At 44.8% G+C, this 18,052-nt stretch overlaps 1 protein-coding gene across 2 annotated transcripts in view; it reads right to left on the bottom strand.

The window, feature by feature from the left end:
- Positions 1 to 14,770: 14,770 nt before the first annotated feature.
- FANCG (FA complementation group G) overlaps positions 14,771 to 18,052 on the bottom strand; it is a 32,824-nt gene continuing 29,542 nt past the window's right edge. The window contains exons 12-15 of one of the 2 annotated variants that reach the window (XM_081941350.1): positions 17,834 to 17,995; positions 17,286 to 17,409; positions 15,912 to 16,014; positions 14,771 to 15,696 (exon numbers count right to left, since the gene is read on the bottom strand). In XM_081941350.1, the coding sequence (XP_081797476.1) occupies positions 15,508 to 15,696; positions 15,912 to 16,014; positions 17,286 to 17,409; positions 17,834 to 17,995 (578 nt within the window). In that variant the 3' untranslated portion in view covers positions 14,771 to 15,507. The remainder of the gene's footprint in view (positions 15,697 to 15,911; positions 16,015 to 17,285; positions 17,410 to 17,833; positions 17,996 to 18,052) is intronic. The other variant, XM_081941351.1, reaches the window with a different exon arrangement.

Here is an 18,052-nt window from a genome sequence, read left to right as displayed (position 1 = left end):
GAGGCGGCCGCGCGCGGCCAATCACAGCCCCGAGCCGGAACGGCTTCCCGCCCTCCCTTAATGAGGAAGCGAGCTCCTCCGGGAACGCAGAGCCACCCGGCGACCGGGCGGGCCAATCGGAAAAATAGGCTGACGTCCGAGGCGGAGCTTGGAAGATTTCAGGCGAAAGGCCAATTCGAAGGCCCTTTCCGGCTAGCGACGCAACGGTGATTGGGGTTACGTCGAAAGAACTCGCGGCGAATCGAAAGACGGAGACATTGATTGGCACGACGGTAGTCCTATGGAAATAAGCCTCGGCGCCCCAGCCGGGCCGTAGACGACACCGGAAGTAGTCCGCCGGCGTGGCCGCCCTGGGCCGCATGACGTTGGGGATTTGGGAACCTGTTTCTGAGCATGTGGCGCTGGGAGGATGGGCCTTGTAGTCGCCAGCCTCTGAGGGCGGCGGAAGGGCTGAGCTGCGGCGGGCAGGGGTCCGCCCCGTGGGGATCGCCGTCGCGGGTGCGCTGAGGAGAGGAGGCTGGCAGGACGGCAGCCTTCACCTACCTGGAGCCAGGAGGCTCTTTCTGCGCCTTCTGCCCACGCTGTGGCTTCCTGACCTGAATGAAAGTTCCTCGTGAGGACAACGACCCGTTAATGAGCCCCCAATGTCCCTAAGTCAATATTTCTCAGCCTGGGCCGTTGGAAGATGGGTGGACTTCAACCCCCAGAATTCCCCAGCCAGCCTTAGGGTTAGGAGAATTTTGGGAGTTGAAGTCCACCCATCTTCCAATGGCTCAGGCTGAGAAACACTGCATTCTGGCCTCCCTATGACCTTGAACAGCCAAGATTAAATGTGTAGGCATAGGTTTTCCTGCTTGAGCAGGGGGCTGGACTAGAAGACCTCCAAGGTCCCTTCCAGCGTATTCTATTCTTTAAAAAAACATAATCATTGTCACCTCCTTATGTTGTTGAGAATTTGTTCTCTTTTGTAAGGAAAGGGAGTTCTGGAGCACAAGGGATGTAGGCCTGTTTTTAGATACAAAGTTATGCTAACTGGAAATAGATAAAGGGACTGTTGTCCACCAGGAAGAGACCTGGATTCCGTGTTCTTATATCATTGCAGGAACTCAGCAGGGAGACGGTGAGCTGTATATCCTTGACATACAACAGCCACAACCAGAATTTTAAGTTGCGAGGGATGAGGGTTGTCAATTGAAGCACTCACATGGCCAGATCTGATTTTATTACCAGTTCTATATAATCTGAAACTATTCTGTCGCAAATCAGGGTCAGGTGACCCACAGGACACGGCAACCTGTTGTAAATGTGATCTGATGGCCAAGCAGCCAAAATGCAGTCATGTGACCAGAGGGAGATGGGCAACATTTTACAACAGCTGGAAATGCTTTACAGGCCATCAAGCACCCTTGAGGCTGAATCTGAATGTTCTGCCTGCAAACTATTCAGTTGAAGGAACGTTGCACCTCTTCGAATAATAAAGAACATTGCTTTTATTATTAGTGTTTACTAGGTTGGTCACCCGGTCAGCTAAATTCTTTTTAACCCATGTATGGAATCTTTCCGAAGGACTTGGATTAGGCAAATACAACTAAATTTATTGGCCACTCAACCCCAGTGGATTTGGACTGTAAATAATCAACAATAATACAGTAATAGTTTATTAAATTTATATGCCCCCCCCAACTCTCAATGTCTCTGGGCAATTTACAATGGCTATAAACAGTAAAGAAAATGCAGAAAATAAAGCAGAAGGCACAGGGACAATGTGGCAGAGGGCAGAACAAAAAAAGGGGCATCAACTTGATCTTTAAGGCCCTTTGAAATTGGAATAGGATGCCTGTAAAGGTATACATGTTTTCAGAAAACAAGGACTTCTGGTATTTAGCAGGAAAGGGTTTAAGGTACAGAAGAGGGGAAGAATCCCTGCCCTAAGTCATCCATTAACTTTTTCAAAAGGACAAGTGAAACTAAAGCTTCCCTCCACCTCTACCATCATTTCTGAGTGTCATTTGTGAAACCCGCTGCAATTCCTCCAGGGTTTCTGCCTGGAAAAAAATATAATTGTTCCCAAAGGTAGAGGTGAGATCACCAGACAGGTGACTAGAATTTGGCTGTGTTCACGCCACATGCTTAGCCTGATTAATTATGAAGGTATTTTCTGATTTTGCTCAGTATAACGGCTGATATGTGGCTTTTGAAAGCTCCCATTGTGTCTATCCCAAGGGAAACATTTTAGATTTTACTTAGTACTTTCATGGATACAAGGTTCCTTTAATTCAGCATCTCTATCTGGACACTAATAACAGTGATGAGTAAGAGAAATGTGGAAAGGGAGGCAGTTTGATAAAGTCCATTCTTCCTAGGAAAGAGGCTGAACTGAGCTGTAGTTTTCTCCCCAAATTTGCTTCTTGTATTAAAATAATTCAGTGGACTTATTCTGCCCATTTGCATTCTCCTGAAAGAGCAACATTCAGCCTGCCTTTGTTGCTGTATCAGTCTTTTGAGTCCCTATGCAACATTTAGCCAGGAGACACTAGATGACCTGAGACTATTCCAAATTCTTTTTATTTTCCTTTAATAAATGTAGGCCTGAAGCATCTTTTGTGTGCCTTAATAGTTATTGGTGGTTAAGTAAAGTACATCCAGAAGGATGTTGTTCTACAAAAGTATTTTTGTACAAAGAGAAGACATCTTACAAATTTGGATTTGGGGGAATTACTGTAATTTGTAAGTCCTGGGTGCCTAGAATGATTCCCCCCTCCCCCCTTTTGCAGGTACTCAACTTACAAACACAATGGAGTCCAAAATTTCTGTTGTTAAGCAAGACAGTTGTTAACTGAGTTTTGCCCCATTTTACCACCTTTCTTACCATAGTTAAGTGAATTGCTGCAATGGTTGTTAGTAAAACGGTCGTTAAGTGAATCTGGCTTCTCCATTGACGTTGTTTGTCGAAGGTCACAAATGGCCACCGCATGGCCCCACAACCTAAATACACACCAGCTGCCAGGAGTCTGAATTTTGATCACAATGCTTCAATGGTCATAAGTCACTTTTTTCAATGCCGTTGCAACTTCAAGTGGTCACTAAATGAAGTCAAGGACTACCTGAATTAATGCCAAAGTATCCCCCCAATTGCTACATGCCATTCCATAATAGCGCTGTTGCCCTTCATCCAATATATTCTTTTCCTTCCCTTGGCCGGAGAGCCTGTCCTACTGCAGCGTTTCTCAGCCGAGGCAATTTAAAGAGGTGTGGATGTCAATTTCCCAACCAGCACCTTCACTGGGTCCGGTTTAAGCTGGCCACTTCATTTCGCTCTTCACAGGGCGGTTGCCAAGCAAGGACCCCGAGTCACCTTTCTATCCGGCTTCGCATTTCCAGTATTATTATTTGGCAGTTGAGAAAGCCTGCTCTCCACTCCATGAAGTGCATTAGGAATAGGAAGGACTCCAAAACATCTCCTTCAGGTTTTCCCTTCTGTATGTCCCTGGCGCGATCTTTTCATAACTACTGTATTGCTTGTTTTTTGCTGTTTTAGTTAGCACCGAGGGGACCTACAGGGGCCTTTTTAACCAGGGTTGTCTACCATAGCAACTTTTAATGGACTCCAATTCCCAGAATTCCCCAGCCAGCAAAAGTGTTGGAAGAGTCAAGACCCACAGGTTGGACTCCTCCATTCCAAACTCTCTCTGTTGCCTCTAATTTAAATGCCAAGTGACAGAGATTAAAGAGAAAGGCAGAAAGAGAAGCCGCCCCTGGCTGTAGGCAAAGAGAGGGGATGCCTTCTGCTTTTCCTCTCTTGCTTGGCCGCTGCCTGGAATTCCCCTGTGAGCCATTTCACCAGCCAGGATGTCAGCCAAACCCTTTCCGTTTCTATCCTCTCCCTTCTGTGGAGCTTTTGCTCAAGCAAAACTCAAGACTGCCAAATGAAAGTGACTAGGTGGCTTTGGCCAGCCCTGCCCTCTCTCCCTGAAAGAGGGGAAGCTGCCCCGCCCCTCTGCCCTCACCAGCCTGGCAGCCAATGGTGAGAAAGAGAGGAAGGGGAGGGTCTGCCCCACGCCTGCCCCTCACCTGGCCTGCTGTAGGTTGAATGGACCCTGGTGCCTCTCTTCTTCCCACTCCTTAAGAGCAGCAGAGACGGACATGGGGCTTGGGCGGCCTCCATCTTTTCTCCTTCAAGTACCGGCTCTGGACTCCAAGAGGGGGATGGGTGCCAATTGCTGCTTAATAAAGAAGCACAGGTAGTCCTCGACTTATGATCACAATTGAGCCCAATATTTCTGGTGTTATGTGAGACATTTGTTAAGTTTACCCCATTTTACGACTTTTCTTGCCAGTTAAGTGAATTACTGCGGTGTCTAAGTTAGTGACAGTCATCCAGTGAATCTGGCTTCCCCATGGATTTTGCTTGTCAGAAGGTCACAAAAAGTTATCGCATGACCCAGATACTGCAACCGTCATAAATACGAGTCAGTTGCATACCCTCTGAATTTTGATCACGTGACCATGGGGATGCGGCAACCCTGGTGTGAAAAATGGTAGTCACTTTTTTCAGTGTTGTTGTAATTTCAAATGATCAAAATACAAACTGTTGCAAGTTGTTGTAACTGTTGTATCTATGTTTATCTATCTATGGAGATTCTCCATCACCAGGCTCCTGGTTACCTCAAAGGGGCTTTTTCCAAGAGGCAAATGGACTTTCTGCGTTTTGATACAATGCAATACAATAGCAGAGTTGAAAGGGACCTTGGAGGTCTTCTAGTCCAACCCCCTGCCTAGACAGGAAACCCCATACCGTTCCAGACAAATGGCTATCCAACGTCTTCTTAAAGACTTCCAGTGTTGGGGCATTCACAACTTCTGGAGGCAACTTCTGCTCCACTGATTAACTGTTCTGTCAGGAAATTTCTCCTCAGTTCTAAGTTGCTTCTCTCCTTGATTAGTTTCCACCCATTGCTTCTTGTTCTACCCTCAGGTGCCTTGGAGAATAGTTTGACTCCCCCTTCTTTGTGGCAACCCCTGAGATATTGGAAGACTGCTATCATGTCTCCCCTGGTCCTTGTTTTCATTCAACTAGACATACCCAGTTCCTGCAACCGTTCTTCATGTTTTAGTCTCCAGTCGCCTAATTCTCTTTCTTGCTCTTCTCTGCACTCTTTCTAGAGTCTCCACATCTTTTCTACATGGTGGTGACCAAAACTGAATGCCGCATTCCAAGTGTGGCCTTACCAAGGCATTATAAAGTGGTATTAACACTTCACGTGATCTTGATTCTATCCCTGTTTATGTAGCCTAGAACTGTGTTGGCTTTTCTGGCAGCTGCTATGCATGGCTGGCTCATATTTAAGTGGTTGTCCACTAGGACTCCAAGATCGCTTTCACAGTTACTACTATTGAGTAAGGTACCACCTATACTGTACTTGTGCATTTCGTTTTTCTTGCCTAAATGTAGAACCTTACTCTTTTCACCATTGAATTTCATTTTGTTAGATAGTGCCCAATATTCAAGTTTGTCAAGATCGTTCTGTATCTTTAGCCTATCTTCTGGAGTGTTGGCTATTCCTGCCAGCTTGGTGTCATCTGCAAATTTGATGAGTTCCCCATTTATTCCCTCATCCAAATCATTGATGAAGATGTTGAAGAGTCCTGGGCCCAAAACAGAGCCTTGGGGTACTCCACTGCATACTTCCCTCCATGTAGATGCAGTTCCATTGAGGACTACATGTTGAGTTTGGTTGGTCAGCCAGTTACAAATCCATCTGGTGGTGATGCTGTCTAACCCACATTCTTCTACTTTTATCTAGTAGTAGGTTATGGTCTACCTTTTCAAATGCCTTACTGGAGTCCAACTAAACTATATAGATGGCATTCTTCTGGTCCACTAATTTTGTCACTTTGTCAAAGAATGCAATAAGATTAGTCTGGCATGATCTGTCTTTGACAAACCCATGTTGGCTTTTGGCTATTACTTTGTTAACTTCTAGGTGTTCGCTATTTCGCTGCTTGATTATCTTTTCCAGAATCATTCCTGGTATTGAGGTCAGGCCTTAGCTTTCCTTACTTCATCTTTACAGGCTCAGGCTATTTGCTGATATTCTGCCTTAGTTATGTCCCCCGCTTTCCACTTTTTATACTTATCCTTTTTGTCTTTCAATTTGTCAGAGTTCTTTATGCAGCCATGCTGGTTTCTTTGGGGAGCTGTTATTTTTCTTCTTCATTGGTATTGTGCTAGACCGAGCTTTTGTAATCTCATTTTTTCAAAATTTCCCAAGCTTCTTGAGTTGTTTTCCCCTTTAGGATTCTCATCCATTCTTCCCAAGCTCTAAGTTTATTGAAATTAGCTCTCTTAAGTCCAAGATTCTAGTTTGAATTGTTCTACTACTTCTCTTTGCATAATGTTGAATTCCAATACTGCATGGTCGCTTGCTCCCAAGGGTCCTGTAGCTTCATCACCTTCTATCATTTCCTCTCTGTTAGTGAGAATTAAATCCAATATGGCCGATACCCTTGTTCCCTTCTCTACTTTTTAGGAAACAAAGTTGTCTGCTAGGTTTGTTAGGAACCTGTTGGATCTTCCACTTGGTGCAGAGTTTGTTTCCCAGTTGATGTCAAGGTAGTTAAAATCCCCCATTACTATTGTGGTGTGCCTCCTACATACCTTAGTTAGCTGACTAGCAAAAAGTTCATCTACTTCCTCTGCTTGGTTGGGTGGCCTGTAGTATAGACCTATGGCAATGTCATCCCCCCCCCTTTAATATTGACCCAAATGCATTGAAGATAATTCTCATCATTGTTGTGTCTATTTCTGCATAGATGTAGTTATTTCTTATATACAGGTGAAACTCAAAAAATTAGAATATCGTGCAAAAGTTCATTTATTTCAGTAAAGCAACTTAAAAGTGAAACTAATATATGAGATAGACTCAGTATATGCAAAGCAAGATAGTTCAAGCCGTGATTTGTCATAATTGTGATTATTATGGCTTACAGCTCATGAAAACCCAAAATCCACAATCTCAGAAAATTAGAATATTACATGCAATTAATAAAACAAGGATTGTACATAGAACAATATCGGACCTCTGAAAAGTATAAGCATGCATATATACTCAGTACTTGGTTTGGGCCCCTTTTGCAGCAATTACTGCCTCAATGCGGCGTGGCATGGAAGCTATCAGCCTGTGGCACTGCTGAGGTGTTATGGAAGACCAGGATGCTTCAATAGCGGCCTTCAACTCTTCTGCATTGTTCGGTCTCATGTCTTTCATCTTTCTCTTGGCAATGCCCAATAGATTCTCTATGAGGTTCAGGTCAGGCAAGCACAGTAATCCCATGGTCATTGAATCAGGTTTTGGTGCTTTTGGCAGTGTGGGCAGGTGCCGAGTCCTGCTGGAAAATGAAGTCAGCATCCCCAGAAAGCTCGTCTGCGGAAGGAAGCATGAAGTGCTCCAAAATCTCCTGGTAGACGGCTGCGTTGACCCTGGACTTAATGAAGCACAGTGGACCAACCCCAGCAGATGACATGGCTCCCCAAATCAACACAGACTGTGGAAACGTCACACTAGACTTCAAGCATCTTGCAGTGTGTGCCTCTCCATTCTTCCTCCATACTCTGGGTCCTTGGTTTCCAAATGAGATGCAAATGTTGCTCTCATCAGAAAAGAGGACTTTGGACCACTGAGCAACAGACCAGGTCTGTTTTTCTTTAGCCCAGGTAAGATGCTTCTGACGTTGCTTGTTGTTCAGGAGTGGCTTGACAAGAGGAATACGACATTTGAAGCCCATGTCCAGGATCTGTCTGTGTGTGGTGGCTCTTGATGCACTGACTCCAGCCTCAGTCCACTCCTTGTGAAAGTCCCCAACACTTTTGAATGGCCTTTTCCTGACAATCCTCTCTAGGCTGCGGTCATCCCTGCTGCTTGTGCACCTTTTTCTTCCACACTTTTCCCTTCCACATAACTTTCTATGAATGTGCTTTGATACAGGACTTTGGGAACATCCAACTTCTTTTGCAATGACCTTTTGAGGCTTTCCCTCCTTATGGAGGGTGTCAAGGATGGTTTTCTGCACAGCTGTCAGGTCAGCAGTCTTTCCCAGGATTGTGATTCCTACTGAACCAGACTGAGATACGATTTAAAGGCTCAGGAACCCTTTGCAAGTGTTATGGCTTAATTAGCTGATTAGAGTGGGCACTTTGAGCCTAGAATACTGCACCTTTTCACAATATTCTAATTTTCTGAGATGGTGGATTAGGGGTTTTCATGAGCTGTAAGCCATAATCATCACAATGATGACAAATCACGGCTTGAACTATCTTGCTTTGCATGTAATGAGTCTATCTCATATATTAGTTTCACCTTTTAAGTTGCATTACTGGAAGAAATGAACTTTTGCACGATATTCTAATTTTTCGAGTTTCACCTGTATAGTGCAACTCCATCTCCTCTTTTATTTGGTCGATTTCTTTTAAATAATTTAAATCCTTCTAGCTGTATGTTCCATTTGTGGATTTCATCCCACCAAGTTTCTGTAATGGCAACAATATCATATCTGCCCTCATTTACTCTAATTCACCCTGTTTATTCCCCATACTCTGGAAATTGGTGTATAGACATTTGAGTCCATTTTGATTGACCCTGTGTTTACTGTCTACCTAACCTGTGTTATGCCTGACTGCCCTTATTTTCTTGCCACTTGTGTGATTCATGCACATGGTATGGCACTCACTATTAAATGCTTGGTTTTGCTTGACAGCGGGAGTGATAATCTTACCAGCACAAACATCTGTGTTACATGCACTGATAACCCTATGCATTTTAGATTGCTGGGGACAGAAATGTTCTGTATCAATTAATTCTCTGTCCCCGCTGTTCAGTTTAAATGTTTATCCAGAAAATCTGTGAATGTAATGCCAAGTAACTCAGTCCCTTTCTTGGATGGGTGCAAACCATCTCTTTTGTACAGTTTTTCATTGGACCAGCTGTAGGCATCATGACTAATAAAACCAAAGCCTTCCCTTTTACACCACTCCTTTAGCCAAACATTAAACTCTGCTACATGCTGGCCCTTCCCTTCTTGTTCCTTATATACTGGTAAAACCTCTGAAAAGTAAGCCTACAACCTACACTACTAAGTTCATACCACAAGATCTGAAAATCATTCTTCACAGAAAGTACATCTTTTTGGGACAGATCATTTGTGCCAAGATGTATAATAGCATCAACGTAACAGTCCTTACTTGCATTGTTGACTATCTTAAGAATACGCCTCTTGTCTCTGCTGGCAGTAGCACCTGACAGACACCTGACCTCTTTCAAAACCTCCATATCCTTTCCTAAATTTACATCCCTTACGACTGAATCACCAACTAGAAGGTGGCTTCTCTTTTTTGATACCTTGCTCTTTTCTTTTATTGAAAAGTTTTAGTAGAATTTACAGATATTTCTCCTTCCCTCCCTCCCCCCCAACCCTGCCACCCCTCCCTCCCCCCAACTTCCCAGAGCAAAGTACAGGATATAAACATTTAACAATCATACACTAACATAAGCTAACTAACTAGAACATCTTACCTCCCTCTTGTACTTTAACTCCCCTTTTATTAAGCTAAATTTGGATAAGCTTGAACATTCCTTATTCATTCATAAACTAATTGAAGTTCCTTAATCCAATGTTTATTTGAATATAGTCAGTCCATCTTCTCCACTCCAACTTGTGTTTCTCCTCTGAATAGTCTTTCCAATATGCTGACATTTTAGCCGTCTCTGCTAAATTAACTACTTTTAACGTCCAATCTTGAATAGTAAGCAATTCTTCCTTCTTCCAGCAATCTTGTTGCCATTATCAAATTCAGAATCAAATTAGTCTCTATAATTGTACAGTCTGTAATTATACCTAGCAAAAACAACTGAAGAGTAAACTTTATCCTCTTTTTGAGAATATTTTAAATAATCCACCATATTTTTATCCAAAATGCTTTAGTTTCTTTACAAATCCACCATACATAATAATAGATAGCATTAACACAATCACATTTCCAACATTTAAATTATAAATTGGAATACACACAAGCTAACTTTTTAAGATCTAAAGACCGTCTATAATTTTTTCATTTCTTACCCAAATCTTTTCCCATATTCCCATCATTATTAGACAAAATTATCAATACCTTTCTACCATTCTTCCATATTTGCATCTTTTTTCCCTTTAAAAAAAAATCTTGGTATCATTTAAAGAAAAAATAAAAACTTAAACAAGACTTTCATTTTACTACTATTATCCTTCCCAGCAAAAACTATTGTAAGTTCTCCCATCCATCTCTATTTATATTTTGTGCCATAATGGTCATAATTATACTTATGTAATCTCGCATTTAAAATTGTAATATGGAGTCCTAAGTGGATAACCTTTTTTACTATCTCACATCCTGTTATTTTTCTGATCCTTCTTTTGGATTTATCCTGGGGATGGTGAGTATCCAGCCTTTAGTAGATTACTGTAAAAATCTTTTGCCTTCCAAACTGAATTAAGACGATATCTTTCTTCTAAATAATTCACCACCAATCCGGCTGGGGCCTCCCATCTATACTGTATCTGGCGATTTCTAAGTTCATCAACTAGGAATGCATAATCCTTTCTGGATCTCAATATTTTAAAAGGAATTTCCTTCAGTACTGCCACCTCCTGTCCTGCCACCTGTAGTTTGCTTTTGTAAGTCGCTTGTAATATTCCATTCCTTGTTTTCCTGGAGCAAAGTAGATTACAATATCTCTTGGTAGTTGTCTCTGTCTGGCAATCCATAAATTAACACGATAATTTTTTTCAATCTGCCAATCATATTCTGCTTTTGGTTCACCAATTAACTGAGCGAAAGCTTCTGCAAAGATTTCTTTCAAATTTTCTTGGTTATCTTCTTTCAGGCCTCTTATTCTCAAAGCAAATACCATCGCTCTGTATTGTATCATTGTAACTTCTGCTTCTGATTTTTCAATCTTGATTTGAATCTCATCAACTTTATTCTCCAAATTCACATTAGACTGAGTAATTTCTTCCACCCAGTTGTCCAATGATGTTACAAAAGCAAACAAACCCTTAAACGCATCCACTATATCCTCTCTTATTTGTTGATTATGGGTTTGAATTAAGTCCTTAATTTCAGACATTTCATCAGACACATCTTTCCGGGGAGATGTAATTTTTTCTTGCAGAAACGAGGCTTGTGCCTTTAAAGCGCCTTGGAGAGCTTCAAATGTTCAACTGTTTGTGTATCCGCTAAAGATATTAAAAACTGCAATTTAGGTGGCTGGGCCGGGTGACTTCCTGCACTCTTAGAGGCACTTATTTTGATTTGTTTTGAAGGCATTTCCGAATATTCAAATCACACTTTCCAACAACCAAATTATTGAGTCCAAAAAGTCCACTTAATCCCCAAACTTGTTAAATCTTATAGCTCATTAGTAAACCAAAACTGTTTTCTTTAATCTTGAGCTCTTGAGTCTTTTAACGACGTTAACAAACACTTAACAAATACTTTCAAGTTTCGCTTTGATCACACCCTTTGACTTGCAAACACCATCTTTATTACCCTTTGTTCTCCTCAATCTTCACAGAAGGAAGTGATACTGCATCGGAGGTAAAGTTTATACTTGCAATTATAATCGCTCCTGTCTTTGCTCTGCCTGCTTCTTATTGTAGATTAAAACATTGATTGCAGGGGCGGTCGTGGTGTTTTGTTTCTGCTGCAGCAGAAGCGTCCCGAGATGCGGAGCCTTGTCAGGCTGCTGGGGGGCTCTCACCCTTCAAGCCCCAGAATTGCTCCTGGGGGGGTCTATGGGGAGCTCTACCCTTGCCCGACTGCTCTCCTCCCCCTCTTTTCCCGAGGGAAGAGTTCTCAAGCTGCTTGACAGCTGATTTGCGCTGTTCTAGCAGATTAAATGCGATCACGAGGTGGCGTTCCCAAAGGAACGTCCTTCAACGCCTACGGTGCCACCGGAAGTCCGATACCTTGCTCTTCTTGTGCGATGATGTGTGATACCTGGGTCCCCATTTCGCCTTTCCAAAGAAAGTTCTTCATTTTGGACCACGATCCCCTGCTTATTTGAGTCATCATTATCACAACTACCTTGACCTGTCACTTTAGTGTGCCCATTAAGGTCATGAAGAGCACTATATCTGTTATGCTGGGATGCAGCAAAAGCTTTGTGTTTATGGTTCACAGCTCTCACCCTGCCAGCTCCCACGGTTGTCCAGACTGCTCTTCTCCTGCGGAATCTTTGCGGTAGAGGGGGCTGACATCTCCATAGAGTGGAATGGCTGAATTGTACACCTAATTTCTGCTTGGAGAGCACAGAGTAGAGATTCTAATTAGGTAATCTGTCTACGTAGACTAGTAATTTGTTTACAAAGGGGACAGTATCCAAATTTGAAAAGAGTAATACGAAAGACAGGTGCAAAACAACTATCACATTGAACTAAGCCAGTCATTTTGAATTAAAATAAACTCACAATCTCAAGCGCACTAACCCAGAATGTATTATTGCTATTTTTGGTTTTCTTGGAAGACATTTCACTTCTCATCCAAGAACCTTCTAGATCTATAATGACCGCCTTTCTTTTTCAACAGAAAAAGATCATTAAGCACTTCAGAGGAGGGTTGTCAAACTCAATTTCATTAAGTGCTGCATCAGGTTTGACCTTGGCGGGGGGACGGGGACGTGGCCAGCTCCACATCACTCACACCAGGGGGCCCTGTGGTGGCCTGACCACTCTGCCAGCAAAAATGGGCTCCCAAGCTCTGCTTTCAGCTGCAATGGCTTCTTGCAACCCTCTGCCAGAGAGAACAGAGCTTGGGAGAGACGCACGTATCCTCCCGAGCTCCACTTTCTCTGGCAGAGGTCCTGTGGACTGTTTCCGGGACAGCCCCGAGGGCCGGATCTGGGCCCCGGGGCCTTGAGTTTTACACCCGACTTAGAGGAACGAGTCCCTCCAGAGGAAGATCAGCATGGGCTCTGCAGAAGAAAATCCTGCTTCCTCAACCTTTGGGAACTGGCGCATTAACAGAGTCGGCCCTTTGACGACTCCATTCTCCCCATCAGAGGCTCCCCAGAAAAGTTAGAGCCTTGGAATAAACTTTACAGTGGCTCATGGCCTGTAGAATAAAGACGACCAAACTAAGAGCAACAGGTAGAACAAACAGCCTTAGAATTAACCATGAAGATACTGAAGTGGCGTGTGGCTTCTGCTTTTTAGGATTGGCTCTCTGCAAACAGTCAAGGAATATGCTGCAGATCAGCTCTTGACAGAGCAGCCCTGAAAGAAGGGGTGAAATCTAATTTTTTTTTGCCACGGTTCTGTGGACGTGGCTTGGTGGGGGGACAGGTCATGTTACTGGGTGGGCGTGGCCAACTTTTTTCCACTTTTTAAATCATTTCTTCCTGCCTATTCGCCTGAATCAGCAGGAAAAAAATGCTTTAAAAAAAAAAGGGGGGGGGGAGCTTATGATGATCGCGTAGACCACAGCTGAGCCGTGCAATTCTTGGAAGCTTTTCTTTACCACCGGTTCGCAGAACCAGGGACAATTCTCCCTACCGGTTCGACTGAACCAGTCCGAACTGGGAAGATGTCACCCCTGCCTGAAGGCTCTTGGAAAAGCGGTGCAGATCTGTGCTATGTCTCCACCTACAAAAGATCAGAATTGCGCCAAGTCTTGCAAATTCTCTATGACCTTCTGTGGAAGCAGAAACTGGATTTTGAAGAAGATGGAAGTACTGATGGTTCTGGATGCTGATGCCAGAGAGGATTCATGGGAATATTGTGGACAGACGTAAAAGAATGGGTCTTGAAACAAACCAAGCTAGATTTCACATTGAAGATGCAAGTGTTTTGCAAAGCTCCAGCTTCCCTGAAGGCCCCAAATGCTTGGGGAGTTGGAAGGAGAAAAAGCAGAGGACTCCCAGGGCAATGGCTGCCCTACTGGAAGGCAGCCTTCGGGGTGGAGTCAGAACAGTAGTGGAGGTTTATTAATGTAATAAATAAATGCAATGGTTATTAAAAGTGAATACTGACTTGAAACACAGAATCAATCAGCCTGATTTACTGATGGAAGGTTCTGAGGGTGTGGCAGAAATTGACAAAACACAAATACAGGGAGTCCTTGATTTACAACTATTCATTTAGCGAGTTTTTCAAGTTACAACTGCAACGGAAAAAGTGACTTAGGCTCAGTCCTCACACTTATGACCATTGCAACATCCCTACATTCACGATCGCAATTTGGGCACTTGGCAACCAGCATATATTTGCAAGGGCTGCTGTCTCCCAGGATGACACAAAATCCTCATTCGCAACATTCCCAACTGACTTCCTACAAGTAGTCAATAGAGTAAGCCAGATTCACTTAATGACGCGATTCACTTAAGAACTGCAGTGATTTGTTTAACAACCTTTTATGACAAAAAGTATCATCAGTTGGGTGAGGCTCACTTAACAACCATCTTGCTTAGCAATGGAAATTCTGCTCCAAATTATGGTTGTATGTTGAGGACTTCCTGCATGGGAAGCAAACTTTGCCATTTCTTCCTTCTTGGCAAGTGGGCCTGCCGACGGCCCTTCCTTGCCACCCTGTTTTTTCCCCCCGCTTCCCAGTTTACCTCGTAACCCTGGCACTCTGGCAATTCTCCATCCAAGTATTCTTTCCCAAGATTAGCTAGTTGCTGCCATCTGCTGTTTGCCAGTCACCGCTTAGATCGAAAAAAGGAGAACGAGGAGGCGTGACCCAATTGTGAAAACAGAAAACCGTGTATTGCATACAGGAAGTGGACAGGGAGAAGGAATAAGGTGGGCTCAGCCAAGGGAGCTGAAAGAAAGGAATTTAAGATGATAGAAAGCCCTTCTTTATGCATCATTCCCATATGATGGTGGCCACAGACTTGGATGACTTTAATAGTGGTGTCTGTTAATCAGCCCCTCAAGACCAGGAATTTAGAAACATCCATGTGATCCGTTTCCTCGGGGAGGGAGAGGCACAGAGAGAAAAATACTGGCCAGGTGGGCCCGAGCTTGATGCAAAGAGACCCCACAATGTTTACACTGCATTCACTGCTGAGAGAGGAGAAATCTGCTGGAACTTTACTCTTCATTTTCCAGCAAGTATTGGGGTAACTGAAGTCTCCCATCACTACCAGAACCTGATTTAGAAAAGAATCATTTGCAACCCCTACCTGAGTGAAGAGGGGTCCCAAAACGGCATACTTTGGTTTTTAACTCCTTTTAAGCTTAACCAAATGATCTCAATAGGACTTCCATATTCAGGAAGTCTTTCTTTGTGGGCATCCCAAAGTCTTCCTTCGTCTACTACGTGGCTCTCCAAACTTGGCAACTGGCTGGGGAATTCTGGGAGTTGAAGTCCACAAGTCTTAAGGTTGCCAGGGTTTGGAGAGCCCTGCTTTAGAATAAGCCATTTCAGTGGGTCTCATCCCAACAAGGATGCCTCTTGGCAGTTCCTCTGGCTCTTCATCCAGACTCTGGCAAGGGACGCAGAGGCGCCGGAAGCCAAAACTGTTCTCCTCTGAACCGCTGCAGGGGTTGAGGATCACATCGCAAAGGGGAGCCGCGTTCTCTGCGCCTGGGTCTCTTCCCCACTTTCTGTTGAGCACGAAGACCTTCTGAGTCATACAAGCCAGCTCCATGAGCCAGAGCATTCTGGCAGATATTCATGTGGGAGCAAGAACACCCTCTTCTGCCATTAAGAAAGATCACCCTTCCCACGCCGCTGCCCCCCCCCCCGCGGGAAGTCAGAAAGCGCTGCCTTCTTCCCACGGGCGCCAGTGAACTCTGGAGAAGCCCTTTCGGGAGGGAGAGAAGCAGCTGAGAGTAAAGCTGGCAAGAGGAGAGAAGCTGCCATAGCATTAAAGTACCTGGCCCTTCTCCCCGAGGTAGCTTTTTATATCCTTGGCAAAGGATTCCCTGCTAGGAAACTCCATCTGTTTCATGCAGGATCGCAGGTAGAGTGGGGAAGATCTGGAACACAAAAGGAGGGGGCGGGAGGAGCATCAAAAGTTAGCAGGAGGCTGCCATGACCAAGGATGGAAGCTCAGCCTGCCCCCCCCCCCCCCCCGCCACACACACCACCTTCTGCTGCACAAAACACAAGGCCAAAGCCGGAGAGAGGAGGGAAGGAAGCCCCCTCCTGTTCACTGGGGTGGGGGGCTCTTTCTTTCAGGTGGAGGCAGCAGTTCTACAGCTGTTCATGCCCAGAATTACGCAAGCAGCAACTGGCAGTCAGGACACTTGACAAAAACGCCTTCCTTTCACAACACACGACAGGCCCAACCACAATTTCAACTGGGAAACTCTCACTATCTCAGATCAAGCTAAATTCAACAAGGGGCTTGCTTGAAGCTTGGCCTCCCCACCCATCACCCACTGACAGAGACCCAGGGGTAAATCTTGTTTATATACCATTTAAAGTCTAGGAAGAAAATCAAGAGCCCAGCGGACAGGCTCTCCAACAGCTGTCACTCAGACTTACAGGGAACAGGCAATAAATCCTAATCAAGGAACCAACCCCTCCCAAACCTGGCAGGGCAAGCTACTCTATATGAAGAGCCAGCAAATCCCCCTCCCCCTTGGGCTAATGATGCTACCAAGCCTGGTCATGAAATGTCTGCAGCAAAACAACCAAGCTCAAAGAATGTCAAGAAACCAACACTTCATCCGTTTTCTATTTCCTATGACCTTGGGGAGGCACCACCAGGAATTCCCAGGGAGGGTGAAGGGTTTGGTGCAGTGGACAAAGTGCTGGCTTAGAAACCAGGAGACGGTGAGTTCTAGTCCTGTCTTTGGCATGAAAGCCAGTTGGACCAATCACCCAGGAGACAGTGAGTTCTAGTCCCATTTTAGCCATGAAAGTTGACTGGGCGACTTTGGGCCAGGAACTCTCTCTCTCAGCCCAACCTACCTCACAGGGCTGTTGCTGTGGGGAAAATAGGAGGATGTTTGTTTGCTGCCTTGAGTTGCTTATATCTACCCAGGCAAAGTTAAAAAGAATCTAAGAACATTTCCCCCACCCCCCCCATTGCAACCTTGTCTGGATCACCAGGCAGAGCAGCAGAAAATCCCAGCAGAAGCGAAGGGTCTGTTTTGTGTGTTGGCTGCCAGGAAGCAGAACTAGACCCCAAATGGGTGCCGTTTAGGTGAGGAGTGTGAGAAAGAAGACTGGACGGAAGCTCCCTAGATGGAGTTTCCCTAGAGGGGCTTCGGGGACAAGGCTTAGCCCAAAGGACACACACCTGCCCGTGTTTTCCTCCATCAAGCCAGGTTGCGATGGGAGCTTCGGCCAGTGTGCAACCACCTCCTGCTTCCGGTCAAGTTTCCAGAGGGTGTGCAGTAAGTACAAGGTAGACGTGCAGCTGTCTGAGAGACAAAAAACGAAGAGACTGTCGGAGAAGGGATGGCAGAACCTGGAGGTGGAGTGAAAAGAGGGACCCCACACAGCCATAAGGAGAGGCCATCCCTGACTTCCGCTGATTCCTGTGCAGAGGCATAATTAGCCATAAACCAGTTCAGCTGGACCTTCACGTGTGTCCTGGTCTTTTCTTTCCTGACAGAGATGTGATCACACCCGACCTCTCAGGTGACAGCCTCATCTCATCCTCACCTTGCCCATGGCTTCTGTGAGAAAGGGGCTCATCTCACCTTGCTTAGACTAACCCAGATTCTGTGGCCTTCACCAAGTCTACCCCCACCCCAGGCACACACAGAAGATGCTTTTTGTGTGGTACACCTTCCTTGCCAACCCAGCCCAAAAGACTCTCTCTAACTTTCATGCTGAAGGTACCTGGAGAGACCTGCAGGCTGTACTGAAAATCCATCAAGGCTTCTTTGAACCTCTCCAGCTCCAGAAACTGGATTCCTCTTCCTGTCAAGGCCAGGAGTCTGATTTGGGGGAGCAGCTCCGCTTCAGGTATGGCCATCTGCTCTCCTTCTGTTTCAGTTCTGCCTGGTGAGAGGAAGAACACGGCGATAATTGACCACCGTGAAGCCCCCAAACGAGGCC

The sequence above is a fragment of the Natrix helvetica genome (genome assembly GCF_964273705.1).
Source record: "Natrix helvetica genome assembly, chromosome: 2".
In the NCBI taxonomy this organism is placed as follows: Eukaryota; Metazoa; Chordata; class Lepidosauria; order Squamata; family Natricidae; genus Natrix; species Natrix helvetica.
Note: the sequence above shows the minus strand (reverse complement) of the source record. Positions and strands in the feature narration are given on the sequence as shown.